The sequence below is a fragment of the Scyliorhinus torazame genome, chromosome 6, assembly GCF_047496885.1.
Source record: "Scyliorhinus torazame isolate Kashiwa2021f chromosome 6, sScyTor2.1, whole genome shotgun sequence".
In the NCBI taxonomy this organism is placed as follows: domain Eukaryota; kingdom Metazoa; phylum Chordata; class Chondrichthyes; order Carcharhiniformes; family Scyliorhinidae; genus Scyliorhinus; species Scyliorhinus torazame.
The window spans coordinates 302389878-302408567 of NC_092712.1; the positions used below are offsets into that span (position 1 = coordinate 302389878).

Here is an 18690-nt window from a genome sequence, read left to right on the forward strand (position 1 = left end):
GCAGTCTTGCTGCTGAACCAGCTTCTGTTTTCACTCCATGCTGATACATGCATACTTTCCATTGGCAGTCACTGGAGAGCAATCAAGAGTTTGGTTGCTCATTTATCTGGAGGAAGAATATCATGTGTGTAGCAAGAAACTGGATCAAGTGTCTTCAATTTCTGCTTTTGTATTATAGGTTGCAGATTTCTATTGAACCAGAAGCAATACGCAGCATTGCCTACTTATGTGACGGTGACGCGAGGACTGCATTGAATGGGCTTCATCTTGCGATTCAAGCAAAGGTTGCAGAAACTAAAAAGGCCCAGAACAATAATGTACATAATACTCCGTCAAAAAAGATTGTAATTAAGGAAGTTCATATAAAAGAAGGACTCCAAAGGTCTCACATATTGTATGATCGAGCAGGTAAATTATCTATATAGTGGACTGAACACACTTCTCAGTAAAATGAAACACTTCATTCCAAAGATGATAATACTTAATTCAATACAGAAGATTCTTAAAACACTCAGCAAGTCAGGCAGCAACTGTGGAGTGAAAAACAAAATTTTCATTTCAGGCCTGTGACTTCTCATCAGACCAAAGAAATTTGTCCCCACAGATGTTGCGTGGGCAGCTGCGTATATCCAAGATTTCCTGTTTTTATTTTGAATTACCAGCACCTGCAGTATTTTTTTGCTTTTGAGTTCTCAGTTAATGCTGTTAAAGTATAACTTTTAAGCCTTTCTGCGAAACAATTTTATTTTTGCTTGCAATCGTATTTATTACTAATCTAGCAGAATTATCAACTAAAAGGGCGGCACAATGGTTAGCACTGCTGCCTCACGGCTCCAAGGACCCGGGTTCAATTCCGGCCTCGGGTGACTGTGGAGTTTGCATTTTCTCCCCATGTCTGTGTGGGTTTCCTCCAGGTGCTCCGGTTTCCTCCCACAGTCCAAAGATATGCAAGTTAGGTGGATTAGCCGTGCTAACTGCCCCTTAGTGTTCAAAAGGTTAAGTCGGGTTACGGGGGTAGGCTGGAGGCATGGGCTTAAGTAGGGTGCTCTTTCCAAGGGCCGTTGCAGACTCGATGGGCCGAGTGGCCTCCTTCTGCATTGTAGATTCTATGATTCTATGAAAGTAAAGATTTCTGCTCCTGATAGCTATCACTGACCACTGACATCGGTATGGTGAATAAAAGCTCCGGTTTGGCTGTGCTACCCTCCTAAAGACAATCTAACATTTCCCTCAAATAATTTTCCACAGCACCAATCAACAAACAGCAATTGCCTCAAAATCTCATGCTTCTCAGTTTTGTTCAAGTTGTTATCAACGACATTTTTCTTCTTTTCACAGGTCACTAAAATTTTAATTATGCCATGATTTATTAAAACAAAATAGCCAATGCTTGAACTAAATAGATCAATGTGCTTATAAAATTAATAATGTAGTGGTAGAAATACCTGGGGCAAAAAACGTGCTTCTCACTCCTGAGACTTGGCTCATTGGGTCAGGAAAGGAAATAGAATTCTGGAAATGTTTAGACTCCTTCCTCAAGCCTTCATGGCAAATCTATTAATGGGTAACAAAACAGGTCAGGTAGTTGAAATAAATGTGGGTATGCACCTCCAGTAATAGTGATCATGTTATGATTCCTTAAATGTTCATGGGGAAAAGGTTAGAACAAAGATAAGGGCACCATTTTGGGATAGGGCGTATTTTAGAAAGGAAAGGAGTGAGCTGGCTGAAGTGAAAAGGGAAATTGATACATGTAACTGTGGACCAAGACGGGATTGGAAGGATGCAGAATAAATATATATTCTTTAAAAATATTATTTCATATTTTAGGATATGTGGACAACCAAGCACCAGCAACAACTGCATTTATGTAATGCTTTTTACCTAGAAACATATATAGAAAACCAAAGCAGGTGGAGGCCATTCGGCCTTTCGAGCCTCCTCCGTCATTCATTATGATCATGGCTGGTCATCAAGTTCGTGATCCCGACAGAAACATGCATTAAAGGTGGAAAAATGTGTCAATCCATCCCAAGAGGCATTATCAGTCAAAACAAAAATGGACATTGAGCTAGAGAGTATATTAGCAGAGGTGACCAAAAAGCTTGGTCTGAGGTGGGTTTTAAGGGGAGCCTTGGAATGGGGAAAGTAGTCAGGCGGTTTTGGGGAGAGAATTCTAGAATGTGAGCCCGGACAGTTGAAGCCATGGGCGGGATTCTCCGACCCCCCGCCAGGTCAGAGAATCGCCGGGTGCTGGCGTGAATCCCGCCCCTCTGGTTGCCGAATTCTCCGGTACCAGATATTCGGCGGGGGCGGGAATCGCGCCGCGCCGGTTGACGGCCCCCCCCCCCGCCCCCCCCAGGCGATTCTCCGGCCCGGATGGGCCGAAGTCCCGCTGCTGGGATGCCTGTCCCGCCGGCGTGGATTAAACCACCTCTCTTACCGGCGGGACAAGGCGGCGCGGGCGGGCTCTGGGGTCCTGGGGGGGGCGCGGGGCGATCTGGCCCTGGGGGTGCCCCCACGGCGGGCCTGTGCCATGGGGGCACTCTTTTCCTTCCGCCTTCGCCACGGTCTCCACCATGGCGGAGGCGGAAGAGACCCCCTCCACTGCGCATGCGTGGGGATGCCGTGAGCGGCCGCTGACGCTCCCGCGCATGCGCCGCCCGGCAATGTCATTTCCGCGCCAGCTGGCGGGGCACCAAAGGCCTTTCCTGCCAGCTGGCGGGGCGGAAATCAGTCTGGCGCGGGCCTAGCCCCTCAAGGTGAGGGCTCGGCCCCTCAAGATGTGGTGGATTCCGCTCCTTTGGGGCAGCGCGATGCCGGACTGATTCGCGCCGTTTTTATCGCCGGTCGGCGGACATTGCGCCGATTGCGGAGAATTCCGCCCATGTAACCAGCGATGGGGTGAAAGGAGTGGGAATAGGCAAAAGAACAAATTCAGAGGAAGGATAGTTCAGCAGGCAGTTTTAGATCTGAGTGGATTACACAGATGGAGAGGAGTGAGCACATTAAGAGTTAGACTTGGGTGAGAATTTGAAATTCCAATGAAAACAGCCCAAAATGTTCAAGTATTTCCCTGTATTTGCATTTCCTTGTACTAGGCAACAGGCTAGTGAATCTGTCCTGTATCCTTTTTTTTTATTGCCTCTACATGCTTCCTATAGTATGGAGCCTATAATTCCATAAGAACTAAAAAATCAATTGTGTGAAATACTGGGGAAAAAACCTCTTAATCAAGTAAATAACTGGTTTTAAATAATGATTTGGGTAAGGGAGGAAAGTATAAACAAGTCAATGTCCCATTGAATTCCCTTGAATATTGGAAATACACTGGAAAGTGAGGCAAAAATCTGCAATGTAAATGACCGCAAATGACGTTTTGCGGAGGAAGAACAGTTACTTGTAACAGAAACAAAGGGCTGGATTCTCCGATTCTGGGGCTATGTCCCCACGCTGGCGTGGGAACGGTGGCGTTTTACGCCAGAACGAAATGGCGCAAAACAACCACTGGTTTCTCGATTTGCTGGGGGCTAGAAGGACGGCAGCGTAGAACACCTGGCTCTAGCTGCCAATACGACCCGGAGAATTGCCGGGTCCGTGGCTGCGCATGCACGCGGCGGCGCCTGCAGCCGCCGTGCCATGCCACATGGCGGAGGCCACTCGCGGACCCGGCCCGCAAAATAGTTTCTCTCTCTTCTCCCCCCCCCCCCCCCCCCCCCTTTTCGGCCAGCTCGCGCCCCCTCCCTCACAAGACTCCCAGCCCCAAATAATGTCATCCGCCCACGGATCGCCCCCCCCCCCCGACTGGCGGTACTGGGTGAGACCATGAGAGAACCAAGCCGTCGGGAACTCGGCCAGTCATTGGCGGATCATTGGGGGGGGGGCGGTCTTCAGGCAATGGCCTGAGGCCGAGTACGCCACTTTGGAGGGGGCGGAGCATCGCGACCCCGATTTGGTCGTGAACTCTGATTCTCCGGCTGTTCGCCGAACGCGATTTTGGTGTCGCCGACCAGAAAATCCAGCCCCAGTTCTTAGATCATTGGTATTATAAGTACATTGTGAGGAACTGCGTCATGCAACTTCAGTGAAGCATATAAATATTTTACCTCCAGTCAGCATGTGATATATTTGGTTAGATGTTCAAATAACTACATCACATGCAGTGGCTCTTGAAGAAACTACACTCCAGATACTGAACAACATAATTGGAGGTATTGTAATATAATATTATCTGCTGGTTAATCAGCATGGAATACCTGTTTTATTCTCAGGTGAGGAACATTATAATTGCATATCAGCACTGCACAAGACCATGCGGGCCTCAGATGAGAAGTCTTCCCTCTATTGGTTAGCAAGGATGCTAGAAGGTGGTGAGGATCCACTGTATGTGGCACGGAGACTGGTGAGGTTTGCCAGTGAAGATGTAGGTAAGGCTTCAGAATAGCACTGCGGAATATTTCTTCCAGCTGTTCAAAATCTTTGATTTTTGGCAATGGTTGGAAAGAGAGTGGAAAGAAAAATTATTTGTTGCAGAAGGCACAGACTTCTGAGTTTCCTTTTTTGTTATGAAATCCAGATTTTTGCTACAACTTTGTAGCATTTACCACTAAATTTGCAACTTATTGCATAATTGTTTTTAAAAAATCATTGTAATTTTTCTTCTACACCAAATCTTGCTGGAGTGGAAGACCTTGGGTTGTATATTGCTAGTTAGACAGTTTGCTCTACTCTTCAGCTCAAAATTTTGTCTCGTGACTTAGATTTTGGGCTGTTCAAAGCGCTTTTGGGATCTTTGATTAATGACCTAATTGATTAATGGGCCTAGTGACTTTGTTAACCATGACATTCAAGGTTGCAACAGGAACTGAGAAGGAAATAGAATTAATTAGAGCCAAACGAGGTATATGAAGAGAAGGATTGATTAGATTGGGAAGCAAAAAATGTCAAAAGAAAAGTAAGAGGAAAATTGTTTTTTGTAAAATCTCTGACAACCATTTACTACATGATGAAATGAGACTCCACAATTTAAATTGTTGTCTTTCAGAAGCGGACAGATTGATCGGCGACGCCATTAAAAAGCTATAGATTTAATTAGGAACCCTGACTTTGTGGCGAGTTTAGCGGATATATGTGCAAATCCATAACTTCTTTAGAATAGCGGGATGGCCAAAGGTGAAATGCTTTTGTGAAGAACTGTGTAAATCAAGTAGCTAGTCCTGACGTTTCACACCTTCTATCCTACTTGCACGTTAATAACTGCATAATAAACATGCCATTTTTTTTCAGAAAAGATTTGGCCCATTATGTTGAAATGTAAAATAATGTAAAAACGATAAATAAAATTGATACTTATTTTCCTCGCGTGGACGAAACTAATATTGTAAAAAGTATCCCTTCTAAATATTGAGTGAAATGTTTTAACATGATTTGCTAGCCAACAAGGATGGGTTTGCAGTTGGAGCCTAGATGGAGGTGAAGTGTGCAGATTGGTTTCTCGGGGCCTCCTGCGGGAGGTCCTGCCCCAGGAATTATCAGTACACCCGTATAATGTCGCAGTGAGAGGTCTGTAACTAGTGGTGTTCCGAATGGAGGTATGTAACTAGTGGTGTTCAGCAGGGATCATTACTGGGACCTCTGTTGTGTGTAATATATATAAATTACTTGGAAGAAAACGTAGCGGGTTTGATTCGCAAGTTTGCGGATGATACTAAGATTGCAGGAGTTGCAGATAGTGATGAAGATTGTCAGAGAATACAACAGGATATAGATAGGATGCAGAATTGGGCGGTGAAATGGCAGATGAAATTTAACCCGGATGCAAGCTGATGCATTTTGGTGGATCCAATTCAGGTGGGAGCTGTTAAATAAATGGCGGAACCATCAGGAGCATAGAGACACAGAGATCTGGACGTACAGGTCCACAGATCCTTAAAAGTAGTAGCACAGGTGGAAATGGTGGTAAAGAAAGCATATGGCATGCTTGCCTTCATAGGGTATCGAGTATAAAAGCTCGAAAATTATGTTGCAGTTTTTTGAACCTTGGTTAGGCCACATTTGGAATACTGTGTCCAATTCTGGTCACCACACTACCAGAAGGACGTGGAGGTTTTGGAGAGAGTACAAATAAGGTTTGCCAGGATGTTGCCTGGTATGGAGGGTATTAGCTATGAGAAGAGATTGAAGAAACTGGGATTGTTCTCCCCAGAGAGACGGAGGCTGAGGGGCATCCTGATAGAAGTTCATAAAATTACTAGAGGTATAGAAAGGATGAACAGTTGGAGGCTTTTCCCAGGCTAGAATTGAAAATTACAAGGGGGCACAAGTTCAAGGTGAGGGGGGATAGGTTCAGTGGAGATGTGCAGGGGAAGTTTTTTTACACAGAGGGTGGTGGTTGCATGGAATGCACTGCCAAGTGAGGTAGTTGAGGCAGATACCTTAGCGACCTTTAAGACTTATCCGGATAGGCACATGAACAGACTGCGCATCGAAGTATACAGACGGTTGGTCCAGATAGAACACGTGATCGGCGTTGGTTTGGAGGGCCGAAGGGCCTGTTCCTGTGCTGTATTGTTCTTTGTTTCAATGTGGCAAGAGAATGGTTGTAAATTGGGAGAGATGAGTGTGCAGCGGGACCTGGGTGTTCTTGTGCACCAGTCGCTGAAGGTATGCATGCAGGTGCAGCAGACGGCAAAGAAGACTAATGGTATGTTGGCCTTCATTGCGAGAGCTTTCGAGTACAGAAATAGGGATTTGTTGCTGCAATTTTACAGGGCCTTGGTGAGGCCACACCTAGAATATTGTGTGCAGTTTTGGTCTCCTTTTCTGAGGAAGGATGTTCTTGCTCTCGAGGAAGTGCAGCGAAGGTTTACCAGACTAATTCCAGGGATGGCGGGACTGTCATATGAGGAGAGATTGACTAGGTTAGGATTGTTCTCGCTGGAGTTCAGAAGAATGAGAGGGGGAATCTCAGAGACTTATAAAATTCTAATAGCACGAGACAGGGTAGATGCAGGGAAGATGTTCTTGATGGTGGGTGTGTCCAGAACCAGGGGTCACAGTCTGAGGATTCATGATAAACCATTTCGGACAGATATGTGGAGACATTTCTTCACCGAAAGAGTGGTGAGCCTGTGGAATTCATTACCACAAGAAGTAGTTGATGCTAAAATATTGAATGTATTCACAAGGCGGCTAGATATAGCACGTGGGGAGAATGGGATCAAAGGCTATGGGGAGAAAGCAGGATTAGGCTTGAGTTGGATGATCAGCATGATCATGATGAATGGCGGAGCAGGCTCAGAGGGCTAAAAGGCCTCCTCCTGCTCCTATGTTCTATGTATCTATGTATGTAATCCCGCCCAAACTCAAGCAGAAGAGGTTTCATGGGCCAGGGTGCTAGGTCTTAAGTCAGATATAGTTCATAGGCCACAACCAATGGTATGGATTTATTACAGAACACCTTAGTCTGAATATTTGCAAAAATACACATTTAGCTCCCACTATTTTGGTGGAGTTGTAGTTCTTCTGGCATTTTCATTATATTTTCAGTCATCCCTTCTGTTGTGTAAAGTTTTTGCTGACTGGTCCTAATTTCCATGCATATTCTAAAACTTTTGCAGAATACCAGTAGTAAACGTAAGGTTTCAGAGACTGAAACTATATTTACTTCAACCTCAGCAGTATAACTGGCTTGTATAAATATATGCGTATTTAGTGAAGTTATAATTTCTGAAAGATGATATGCTAAACTCAGCTGTTGCTTGTTGATCTTTTATAGGACTAGCAGACCCTTTGGCTTTGACCCAGGCAGTATCTGCTTACCAAGGATGCCACTTTATAGGGATGCCTGAATGCAAGGTATTTTAATATTTTATTCTTGTCTGTGTATTTATATCTGGATTACAATAACTATTTTGCACGTTTTGAAATTCCATTGTTTTATGATTTTTAATATGCTTTTTAAGGACATCTGCAGATCCTGTTCTGTGCTCTAATTTCAAATTGTTAATAGATGCAAAACGTTTTATGCAGCAGCTTAAACTTCCAGTAGTGCTGCAATATTTAGTATCGCTACTTAGAGCAAGATAACTAGTGGCTTTAGGACATTGTACCATACTATTTCCCAGTATGTTTGAAGCTGTGCAGGGCCAAATTTGAGTTTGGTCTTGACGATGACCCAGGTATAATTCTTATGGGCCAAGAGGATGGTGAGTATCTTGAACCACGTGAACTTGTTCTGACTGAATCTAACTTAATGAGTTTTCACAGTCACTTGCAAGAGACTTGACAGCAGCAACGTCCAACAGGGAATGTTGTTTAATTTTGCCGGTGGCTCCTGCAGTTGCTCAGCACCTCCTTCTGATCTGACCCCAAGCATGGGATATGGTTGCATAAGCATGACCCCACCACAATCAGGAACCACTGCAAAATGCAGCCACCTACAGCAAATCTGCAAACTCCAGCCAGGATGCAGGCTAGGCTTTTGACCATTAACGGGCAAATGATGTGTATATAAAGAAAATGTTTTATTCCGTATTCAGAAGGGATGGTTTTTACAAAATGATTTTAGTTTTCATTCAGAAAACTGAATGGTTCAGTTCAGTGCATTTTATTGTAAGTTTCTAACGTAATGGTTCAGATCTTGCTGGAAAAATAGTGGCATATTAACAGCGCGTGCTGTTATTAATTCACAAGTCGGCCAGCGAGTTCAGGGGGGTGAAGAAATTCTCCATGAGGTATGAACTTGCTAGTCGATTTACACCATTCCGCTGCTTTCCGCAAATGGCATATTGCCCTTTGCTTTCCTGAAATTGTAAAGGACATGCTGTATTTGCACTTCAACTGTCCGTTAAACTCACCATAGAAAGTTAGGGATGATGATTAATAGTGTTGAGTGCCTTTTTTAATGACATGATGATTGTCAATGCAGAAGCATTAATCTTAATCTTTCAAAGCTTTCTTAATTCAGGAATTGTCACTCTATTGGAAATTTGTTAATTTCGCTCTGCTGTTTAAGAAGTATGGCACAGAGAACAGATAACTAAAGCCCTGTGCTGGTTACTTCAGTTGTAGGAAATCTGCTAGAATCTGTTATTAGGAATAGATCATCTGAGCTGATCAAGAGACAGGGTGTGCTTGTTCAGGCTAAGGCACACCTAACTGATCTAGTTCAATTCTTTGAGACGGTGGCAAATAAGGTAGATCAGAAAGTGTCTGGATGTTGCATATCGGAACTTCCAGAAGTTATGCGATATAGTTCTGCACATAAGTTATTACTAAAATTGAGACTGCACAGCAGGGCTTTTAAGGCAACGGCGGGGGCTACAGGCGTAGTTCGGCTTGTTAACCACAGGGAGGGCGGTGGAGCAGCTGAGAAAGGCGAGGGGGGCGATCTATGAGCATGGAGAGAAGGCCAGCAGAATGCTTACACAGCAGCTTAGAAAGAGGGAGGAAGCCAGGGAGATAGGGAAAGTAAATGTTGGAAATGGGAACCTGGTTGGAGATTCAGCAGGGGTGAATAAGGCGTTTAGGGATTTTTACAATAGGCTGTATGAGTCGGAACCCCCAACGGGGCCGGAGGGGATAAGGCACTTCTTAGGGGAACTGAATTTCCCAAAGGTGGACGGGGTGCTGGTAGAAGGGCTGTGGGACCCGATCGGGTTGGAAGAGATAGTGGAGGGTCTGAAGGCCATGCAGTCGGGTAAAGCCCTGGGGCCAGATGGTACTCAGTGGAGTTCTTTAAAAAGTTCTCTGGGATATTGGGACCATTGTGGATGAGGACGTTCAATGAGGCAAGGGAGAGAGGGGTGCTGCCCCCGACAATGTCACGGGTGATGTCACACCACACAACCCTGCCATGGCAATCTCTGCAAGATGTGCCAGTTCATCCACATGGATGCCACTATTACACGTGAGAACACCACCCACCAGGTACGCGGTCCATACTCGTGCGACTCGGCCAACGTTGTCTACCTCATATGCTGCAGGAAAGGATGTCCCGAAGCGTGGTACATTGGCGAGACCATGCAGACGCTGCGACAATGAATGAACGGTCATCGCGTAACAATCACCAGGCAGGGTACCACCACCATGTACCCTTCCAGTCGGGGAACACTTCAGCAGTCAAGGGCATTCAGCCTCTGATCTCTGGGTAAGCGTTCTCCAAGGCGGCCTTCAGGACGCGCGACAACGCAGAATCGCCGAGCAGAAACTTATAGCCAAGTTCCGCACACATGAGTGCGGCCTCAACCGGGACCTGGGATTCATGTCGCATTACATTCATCCCCCACCATCTGGCCTGCGAAATCCTACCAACTGTCCTGGCTTGATACAATTCACACCTCTTTAACCTGGGGTTACCCCATCTCTGGATCTGTAAAGATTTAATCACCTGCTAATGCTCGCATTCCAAGCATTGTATGGCATCTTTGAATTTGTCTATATATATGTTTCTGGAACATACCTCTTCATTCACCTGAGGAAGGAGCAGCGCTCCGAAAGCTAGTGACATCGAAACAAACCTGTTGGACTTTAACCTGGTGTTGTAAGACTTCGTACATTGAAAGTAGGGAATGGACTGCATGGGGACATTTAAATTCATCCCTTACCTTTGATAATGGCAAAGTTACATGGTCACTCGGGCGCCTTAAAAGGAGTGATCTTGCTCAACACCCAATTTGGGCAACGGACAAAAATGACTGTGGCCTTTTGAAAATGGCACCAGCATCCTTCACTGAGTACCACCACCATGTACCTTACAATATCCCATTAATGCCTCCTCAATTGAGGGAATTTTGCCTGTCGTACAGCAATTGGAAGAAAGAGGGGTTTTAATTAAAATTCACAGTTCATCAAACAGTCCAGTGTGGCCTGTCAAAAGTGCTAATGGCACATGGTGCTTGACTATTGATTGTCGGAAAGCCAATGAGTGCATTGACAAAAAAACTCCTTTGGACAAGCCTTCTACAATCTTTAATGCCTTAACACCAGACCTTGAATGGTTTTCAGTTATAGACATGGCAAATGGCTTTTGGTCAGTACCACTGGCTAAGGAAGTGCAACCATGGTTTGCTTTCACAGTTAACCAACAACAGTACACATGGACCAGACTTCCACAAGGATTTCACAACAGCCCTACTGTTTTTCACATGGCTTTACAGGACCACCTGAGGGAACTACTTGATATGCCTTCCACCATTATCCAATATGTGGATGATGTTCTGCTAGCCTCCATTAATGTGGATGATCATGAAAAAGACTTGTCTTCCCTCTTAGACCACCTTTGTCACAATGGACCTAAAGCAAGCCTTGCCAAAGCACAAATTTCCCAAGATGAAGTTATTTACTTCGGTCAGACAATCTCCAAAGGTAAAAGAAAACTTAACCAGGACAGGACAGCAGCAATAAGAGACACCAAAGAACCTACAACTGTCCAGGAGGTGAGGTCATTTTTGGGACTTTGCAATTTCAACAGAAATTGGATTGATTCCTTTACTCAGCTGGCTCAACAATTAAATGATCTCCTAAAAGGCAACCGGAAATCAAAAGACTCAGTTAAACTCACATTGGAACAAAAAGAGTCATTCTTGAACCTGTAATGTGCTTTGTGCACAGCACCTGCACTTGGCATTCCACACAATGGAAGGCCTTTCACCATGTTTGTTCATGAGAAAGACAGCTACATGACAACAGTACTAGCCCAAGAACATGGTGACCAGTCAAGACCTGTCGGATATTACTCTGCCAAACTTGACAATGTAGCACTGGCGTATGGCAGCTGCCTCAGAGCATGGAAGCAACCTGTTGAGCTGTAATGACTACAGCAGGCCTTGTCTTAGACCAGCAGTTTCAAACTTCCCGCTCCTACCACCAAGGGGGATTCAGGACAGGGTAGTTTCCAGAGGGTGGGTAGGAGAAGGGAGCATCTCTAACATTTACAAGCAACTTATGGGGTCAGAGGAGACGCAGACTGAGGAGCTGAAGCGCAAGTGGGAGGAGGAGCTGGCAGGAGAGATAGAGGATGGTCTATGGGCGGACGTGTTGAGTAGAGTCAACGCGTCCACAACATGTACCAGGCTCAGCCTGATACAATTCAAGGTCATTCATCGGGCTCACATGACAGTGGCCCGGATGAGCAGATTCTTTGGGGTGGAAGACAGGTGTGCAAAGTGTGCGGGAGAGCCAGCGAACCATGTCCACATAAGGGGATCAGGGGTTATGGGACGAAGGCAGGAGAATGGGGATGAGAAAATATCAGCCATGATTGAATGGCGGAGCAGACTCGATGGGCCAAGTGGCCTAATTCTGCTCCTATGTCTTATGGTTCTGGACATGTCCGAAGCTTAGGGGATTTTGGCAGGGGTTTGCAGATGTCATGTCCTTGGTGTTAAAAACAAGGGTGGCACCAAGTCCAGAGGTGGTGGATTTTCGGGGTGTTGGAAGATCCGGGAATCCAGGAGGATAAAGAGGCAGACGTTCTGGCCTTTGCTTCCCTGGTCGCCCGGAGACGGATACTATTAGCTTGGAGGGACTCGAAGCCCCCGAAGTCGGAGACCTGGCTATCTGACATGGCTAGCTTTCTCTGTCTGGAGAAAATTAAGTTCGCCATGAGAGGATCAGTATTCGGGTTCACCCGAAGGTGGCAACCGTTCGCCGTCGACTTTGCGGAAAATTAATTGTCAGCAGAAGGGTTAGTTTAATTGAGACTGCACGAGTTTTGAGGTAGCTTTTTTTACTTGAATTGGAACTTGGTTGGGAGTTGGGAGATAAAGTGGTGATAAAGCCTAAATACCCTTTAGGAAACTTTCTGGGCCTGAACGTTTCACCAAATTTGTCAATGACTTGGGTGAAGGGATAGTGTTGTGTGGCAAGAAAAGGGAGACATAAGAGACCATTCGGGGCAAAAACACTTTTTCCACATGAAGCGCAGGGGAAACCTTGAAGGCTGTGGATCCTGTGCCAGTTGGAGTTTTCAAAGTTAAGATTGATCATCTTTTACTAAACTAAGGTATTGGGGGATATAGAACAAAGGTGGAATAATGGAGTTGAGGTGCAGATCACAATGATCTAATTGAATGCCGGAGCAGGATACTTCAGCTCCTAATATTCCTATATTCCTAGAGCATTAAAGCGTATGAGGAATGCTTTCAGTCGGTGGATAGTACAATTCTTACAACCTCGATCAGTCATCCTGAAAACGACTTGCATTTATTTTGCACCTTTCACATTCTGAACATCCCAGTTACATCCAATGCAGTCAATGTTGTAGGAAGCAATTTATAGGCAGCTGTGGATGGACAACACAACAATATGACAACAAAGATAATCTGATCAGTAAAAATGTTACTAAGCCAATCAAAAAATGCAATTAAATATTCTCTAACATCTAAAGAACAGAAAATTGATATTTAATGTACTTTCTGAAGCAGAAGAGAAGAACACATGGCAAATAAATCAATGTAAGCAGGCAGGTGGCTGATTCTCCTGTTTTGTATAGCAAGCTTTGTTGAGGTGTGCTTCAATTTATAAAATGATGATTGGTAATTTTACAAGTTAATAATCGCCTTTCTCTCTTATCCTACAGGTTATTTTAGCACAGTGTGTAACATATCTATCTAGAGCACCAAAGTCTGTTGAAGTTTACATGGCATATGAAGCTGTGAAGGAGTCTCTGAGGAACCACAAAGGCCCATTGCCTCCTGTCCCACTACACCTCAGAAATGCACCTACAAAACTCATGAAGGATCTTGGTTATGGTAAAGGTTATAAGCACTGTTCTTTCAGCAAGCCAGAGGACAGTTCCTGTCCAAATAAAGAGTAGGTGCTTCATCGCAATGGGCTCCTTTTCCACCCAAGCCCCTCTGCCCATCATGTAATCAAGACAATTGCATTTTCTTTGTCTAACAGCAGGAAATATTACGATGAAAGAAATTTCAGCCAGCAAAAGAAAGGAAACTGATGTACAACTTTCAGTCATGTTAATTCTGTCAGCACCTTCTGCCAATTGTATCTTGGGAGCATAGTCCTTCAAAAAAAATGAAGAAAATGGAAGAGAAAAGTTTAGCAGTAAGAACAATAAGCCACAGCCTAACTTTGGCCATTCCATTTCTCCGAGGGGTCCCCCCCGGTGTCGCAGTAATTAACAGCCAGCAACTAGTTGAACTTCTATCTAATTATCACATCAGTGTGGAAAATATGGATATTTTACTAGTTTAACGAGGATAAACAAGTAACTGAGTTTTCACTATTTCTCTTACTTACGCTAGTTGCTAGTTTTTTTTTTTTTGTCTAAAGATGCACAGAAAAGGCTAAACCAAAGATGAACCTCAAAGCTGGAAGTGCCCTGTATTTCTCCCTGAATGCTACCTCGGAGGTGTGGGGTTATCACTATCTCAGACCATTCTAAATTCCTTTAAAAAACAATGATTATTTTGAAGTGCACTCGCTGTTATCACAGGATCACAAGGCCCCAGAAACAAAAATATATTAACACTGGGCAAGAGTATAGATGCCTAAAGGAGATTAGATGAATAATTCATTAAAATGGTAAGATCACATGCAGCAAAATGTCTGCTTTTCAATGGGCTTTCTTCTCTAGAAACTTTAAATTCTACACAAATGCACATGATTCAAAGTTCCCCATCATTGTAAGCAAATTACTCATCTAGAGAAACATTACGATTGCGTTTGGAAATTGAAATCTTTTTTCGTGTAGCAGAGGATGAAATGAGATCGAGAGTCCTTGTTAAGGCAGATTAGGATAGCTTTCGTGTGCATTTGCATTTGCCTCTGTATTGTGTGTCACCTAGCTGGATCTTGATACCCATGAGGTTCCAGTCTCCAAACCAGACATTCCTCACCTTGATCAACACCAAACTCCATCAAATAATTGCATCTGTTTTATTGAGATGAAATAATTCACAAAGTGGGCTCACTGATTGCATACAGGTGGTGGAAGATACAGTGAGAGGAAAAGGTCAATGTTGTGATTGTAAAAAATGTGTTTAAAAAAAGATTTCTCAATTTTCAATGATTTTTCTGAATTGTAAAGTATTTATACACTTTTGCAAATTGTACATGTTCTGAACAGTTACAATATGTATATATTCTTGGTTGGTTTGCAAATATAAAGTTTTTCATTAAATATTAGCTGGTTATCCTGAAAGTTTTCTTCCATCCATATTGTAGAATTTTGATCCAGGTTTGTAAATAATATAAATAAAATTGAATTGTCAAAAATGTAAGGAAAACGTTTAAACTATATGCAACAACACCTAGATTTATATAGCATCTTCAACAATTCACACGCATGTTAACAGAGAAAATTTTGTTTGTAAATATAGTATGAAACTCCTATTCACTAACGTGAACGGTATGGGCCAATTTTACACTTGTAGGCTGTCAATAAAACTGCAACTTTAAAACACAAGATCCAAGGACAAGAAATAATGGAAAACAAGGAAATCTTTGTGTATGGTCTTTTAAAATAATTGATCATTTTAGCTAATTGCAAACCTTCCCAGCTCACGGTAATGATTCTCTTTTGGGATCTAGTTTCATGGATATAAGCAACCTTCAGACCCTGGTCCCTTATTTAAGCAACCATTTTTCACAAGTAAAGTTTGACGGTCAATATTGCCTGACCTCCAATTTGTTGGGTGTGGGTGATGTGCAGTCCTGTTCTCAAATTACTTGCGCACCTATAAATCGCAGCAGATGTCACTGGGCCATGATAAGTGGAAACCCAAGCTTCCCTTTCCCTGCCCCCAAGGTGAACCCAAATGTTGTTCCTTTACTGGCCACGTTGCAAAGCTTGCACAGCATAGAGTGGGAACGTTCTGTTCTGCAGAGTCTAGTTACTCTTTAGATGAACTTTACTAAACCATTGGGAGCTGATCAATGTTGGAGCTTTTCGATTGAATTCAAGTGATCTATTTTCCCTGCAGAATGGAAAGAAAAACATGTATCCTCCAAATACTATCGTGGCTAAAAGCAGCCTGTTCCAGCGGAAGTGCAAAATGAATGGTAGGAAATCAGCAGCCTAGTTTAAGCAGCACTCTATTTTCTCTCTGAAGTGCCCACTTTTCCCAAACGCTGAAGATCAAATTCACACCCTTATTCTCTGCTACGTTTGCTGATCTCTGCTGCATCGCCCGTTGAAGAAAGTGTGGCTTTCCTCAGGGCAAGGGGAGAAAAGTTATCCAGTGTTTCTCCACTGGAGAAAAGTAAATGGAACAACATCTTTGCAGTTTAAACACGACAAAAGGAAATATTTGAAGCAGCACCGAGCATGATAGTACTAATAAAATGGAGATGAACAGAAAGGTTATGAGGAGTTGCTGAATGAGGTGACTGGCTTGTCCGTGCCTATGTTCAGGAGTTCGAGGAATGCTCAAAGTATTCCTTCAAGGCTCAGAGAACCAGCAGGATAAAAGGAAGACATGTGTCTCATTGTGCCTGACAGTGATATAGTTATCCAATTAGTCCCAGAGCCCTGTGATTTTTTTTGCATTTCAAGTTGTATCCAATTCCCTTTTGAAAGCTGCAATTAAATCTGCTTCTACTATCCTTTCTGGTAGTGAACTCCAGATCATCATCATATGTTGCTTTTGTCTTCAATCTGTACCCTCAGGTTACTGGAATATCTGCTGGTGCCAACAGTTTCTCACTATTAAATCCATTAAAGGTAGCTAATTCTTCGATAGCCTCTTTAAACTCAATCAAACTGATCTCAGAAAATCCTGCTGATATGATTGTAGCTTTTGAAACTCAACCAAGCATTCATAATAACATAATAAGCTCTTGGGGGAAATTAATTATTCTTTTGTAGCATTCTAGCAAATCTGCACCCACTCAAAGGCTTTGATGACTCTCCTAAAGTTTGGTGTCCAGAATTGAACACATTTTCAATTAAAGCTTAAGTAGCAACGGCGTAGTGTAATATTTTTCACTTTTTTATTCTAAGGGCAGGGCTTTTCACTACCGAGGTGGATAGCCCATGTCTGGAAGTTTCCTGACTATAGACCCACCTCTGTCCATATTTCACTCCAGGAAGGGGAGGGTGCAAGAGAGTCAGGCCCGCTGACCTTGGAGGCAGATCCTCAGTGGCCACAGAGGTGGGCGAACGCCCAGGTGGCCTGTCTCGGTTCTTTGTAACTTTGTCTCATCTGTGTTAGAAACTTAGGCCATCTAGCCCTCATTCCTCCTCTCCTCTCATGCTAACTGGATGCCAAATTAAGCCTCCACCCATACCCTATGGTCTCTCCATTGACACTCACCCAGTATCCACTATTGGCAGACATCAGCCTTGGGGAGTTGAAATATTTGAACAATCTCAGTTTTCACCCCTATGTACTTGATGTGGGGGGGGGGAGGGGGGAGAACGAGTAACATAAAACACAGTTCATTCTTCAATAGCCTCTTTAACTCAAACTAATCTCAGCAACACGTAAAATAATTAGAGCTTCTGGAACTCAATCAAACATAATAGCACAGTAATAATAAGCTGGGGGAAATGTCAAAAGAGCTTTATTGAAACTTCACAACCAGATATTTTTTCTAACCTACACCAGATGGTCTGTAAATCAAAGTAGTGCAGCTGATTTTGTTTTTTACCCTCATGACTACGTCAGCCTGCTTTTTCATGTTTAAAGATTGGGGTATTAAATCCAGGTGGCTCGGAAATAGGAGGCACTGCTTAAGCTTAATCTATCCCGTTTGGTAGAGCAAATGGAAGGGGACTTTAAGAGATGGGACATGCTCCCGTTGTCACTGGCGGGGAGGCTACAGACCATGAAAATGACGGTCCTCCCCAGATTTCTGTTTGTCTTTCGGTGCCTCCCCTCTTCATCCCGAAGGCCTTTTTCAAGCGGGTGAACAAGATCATAGGCTTTGGACGACTAAAACCCTGCGGGTGATGATGTGGTTGGAGCGTAGTGGGGGAGGGGGAGTTGGTGCTGCCGAACTTCTGCAACTACTACTGGGCGGCTAACATAGCCATGATTAGGAAGAGGGTAATGGAGCGGTCGGCATGAGAGCGGTTGGAGGCGGCGTCATGTAAAGGCGCCAGTCTGGGAGCATTGATAACGGCACCTCTGCCTTTCTTGCCGGCCCGATACTCCACAGGTCCAGTAGTAGTGGCGGCACAGAGGATCTGGGGGCAATGGAGGAGGTATAAGAAGGTGGAGGGTGTGTCGGTCTGGACCCCGATTTGTAACAACCACAGGTTTGCACCGGCAGGCTGGATGGCGGGTTCCAGAGCTGGCAGGAATTAGAAGGATGGGGGATCTGTTTCTAGACGGGAGCTTTCCCAGCTTGAAGGCACTGGAGGATAAATTTAAACTGCCGCCAGGGAATGGTTTTAGATATTTGTAAGTGCGAGACTTCCTGAGAAAGCAGGTGCCGGCGTTTCCGCTGCTGCCACCACGGGGGATACAGGATAGAGTAGTTTCTGGTACCTGGGTGGGGGAGGGGAAGGTGTCGGATATCTACCAGGAGCTGTTGGAGGTGGAGGAAACCCCGGTGGAGGAACTTGAGGGCAAATGGGAGGACGAGCTAGGAGGAGAGTTAGAGGCGGGTCTATGGGCGGACACCCTAGCAGAGCCAATTCCTCCTCTTCATGTGCCAGGCTTAGCCTAATACAATTTAAGGTGGTCCACCCGGCACATATGACGGCGGCGAGGTTGAACAAGT

General features: G+C 44.3%; 1 protein-coding gene across 1 annotated transcript in view; it reads left to right on the forward strand.

Annotated features, from left to right (window-relative positions):
- The window catches only part of wrnip1 (WRN helicase interacting protein 1), a 62229-nt gene extending 47082 nt beyond the window's left edge, over nucleotides 1-15147 (forward strand). Inside the window, exons 4-7 of the mRNA XM_072509932.1 lie at nucleotides 179-408; nucleotides 4272-4427; nucleotides 7778-7857; nucleotides 13583-15147. Coding sequence (XP_072366033.1) covers nucleotides 179-408; nucleotides 4272-4427; nucleotides 7778-7857; nucleotides 13583-13819 — 703 coding nt within the window. The 3' untranslated portion in view covers nucleotides 13820-15147. The remainder of the gene's footprint in view (nucleotides 1-178; nucleotides 409-4271; nucleotides 4428-7777; nucleotides 7858-13582) is intronic.
- The last annotated feature ends 3543 nt before the right edge of the window (nucleotides 15148-18690 follow it).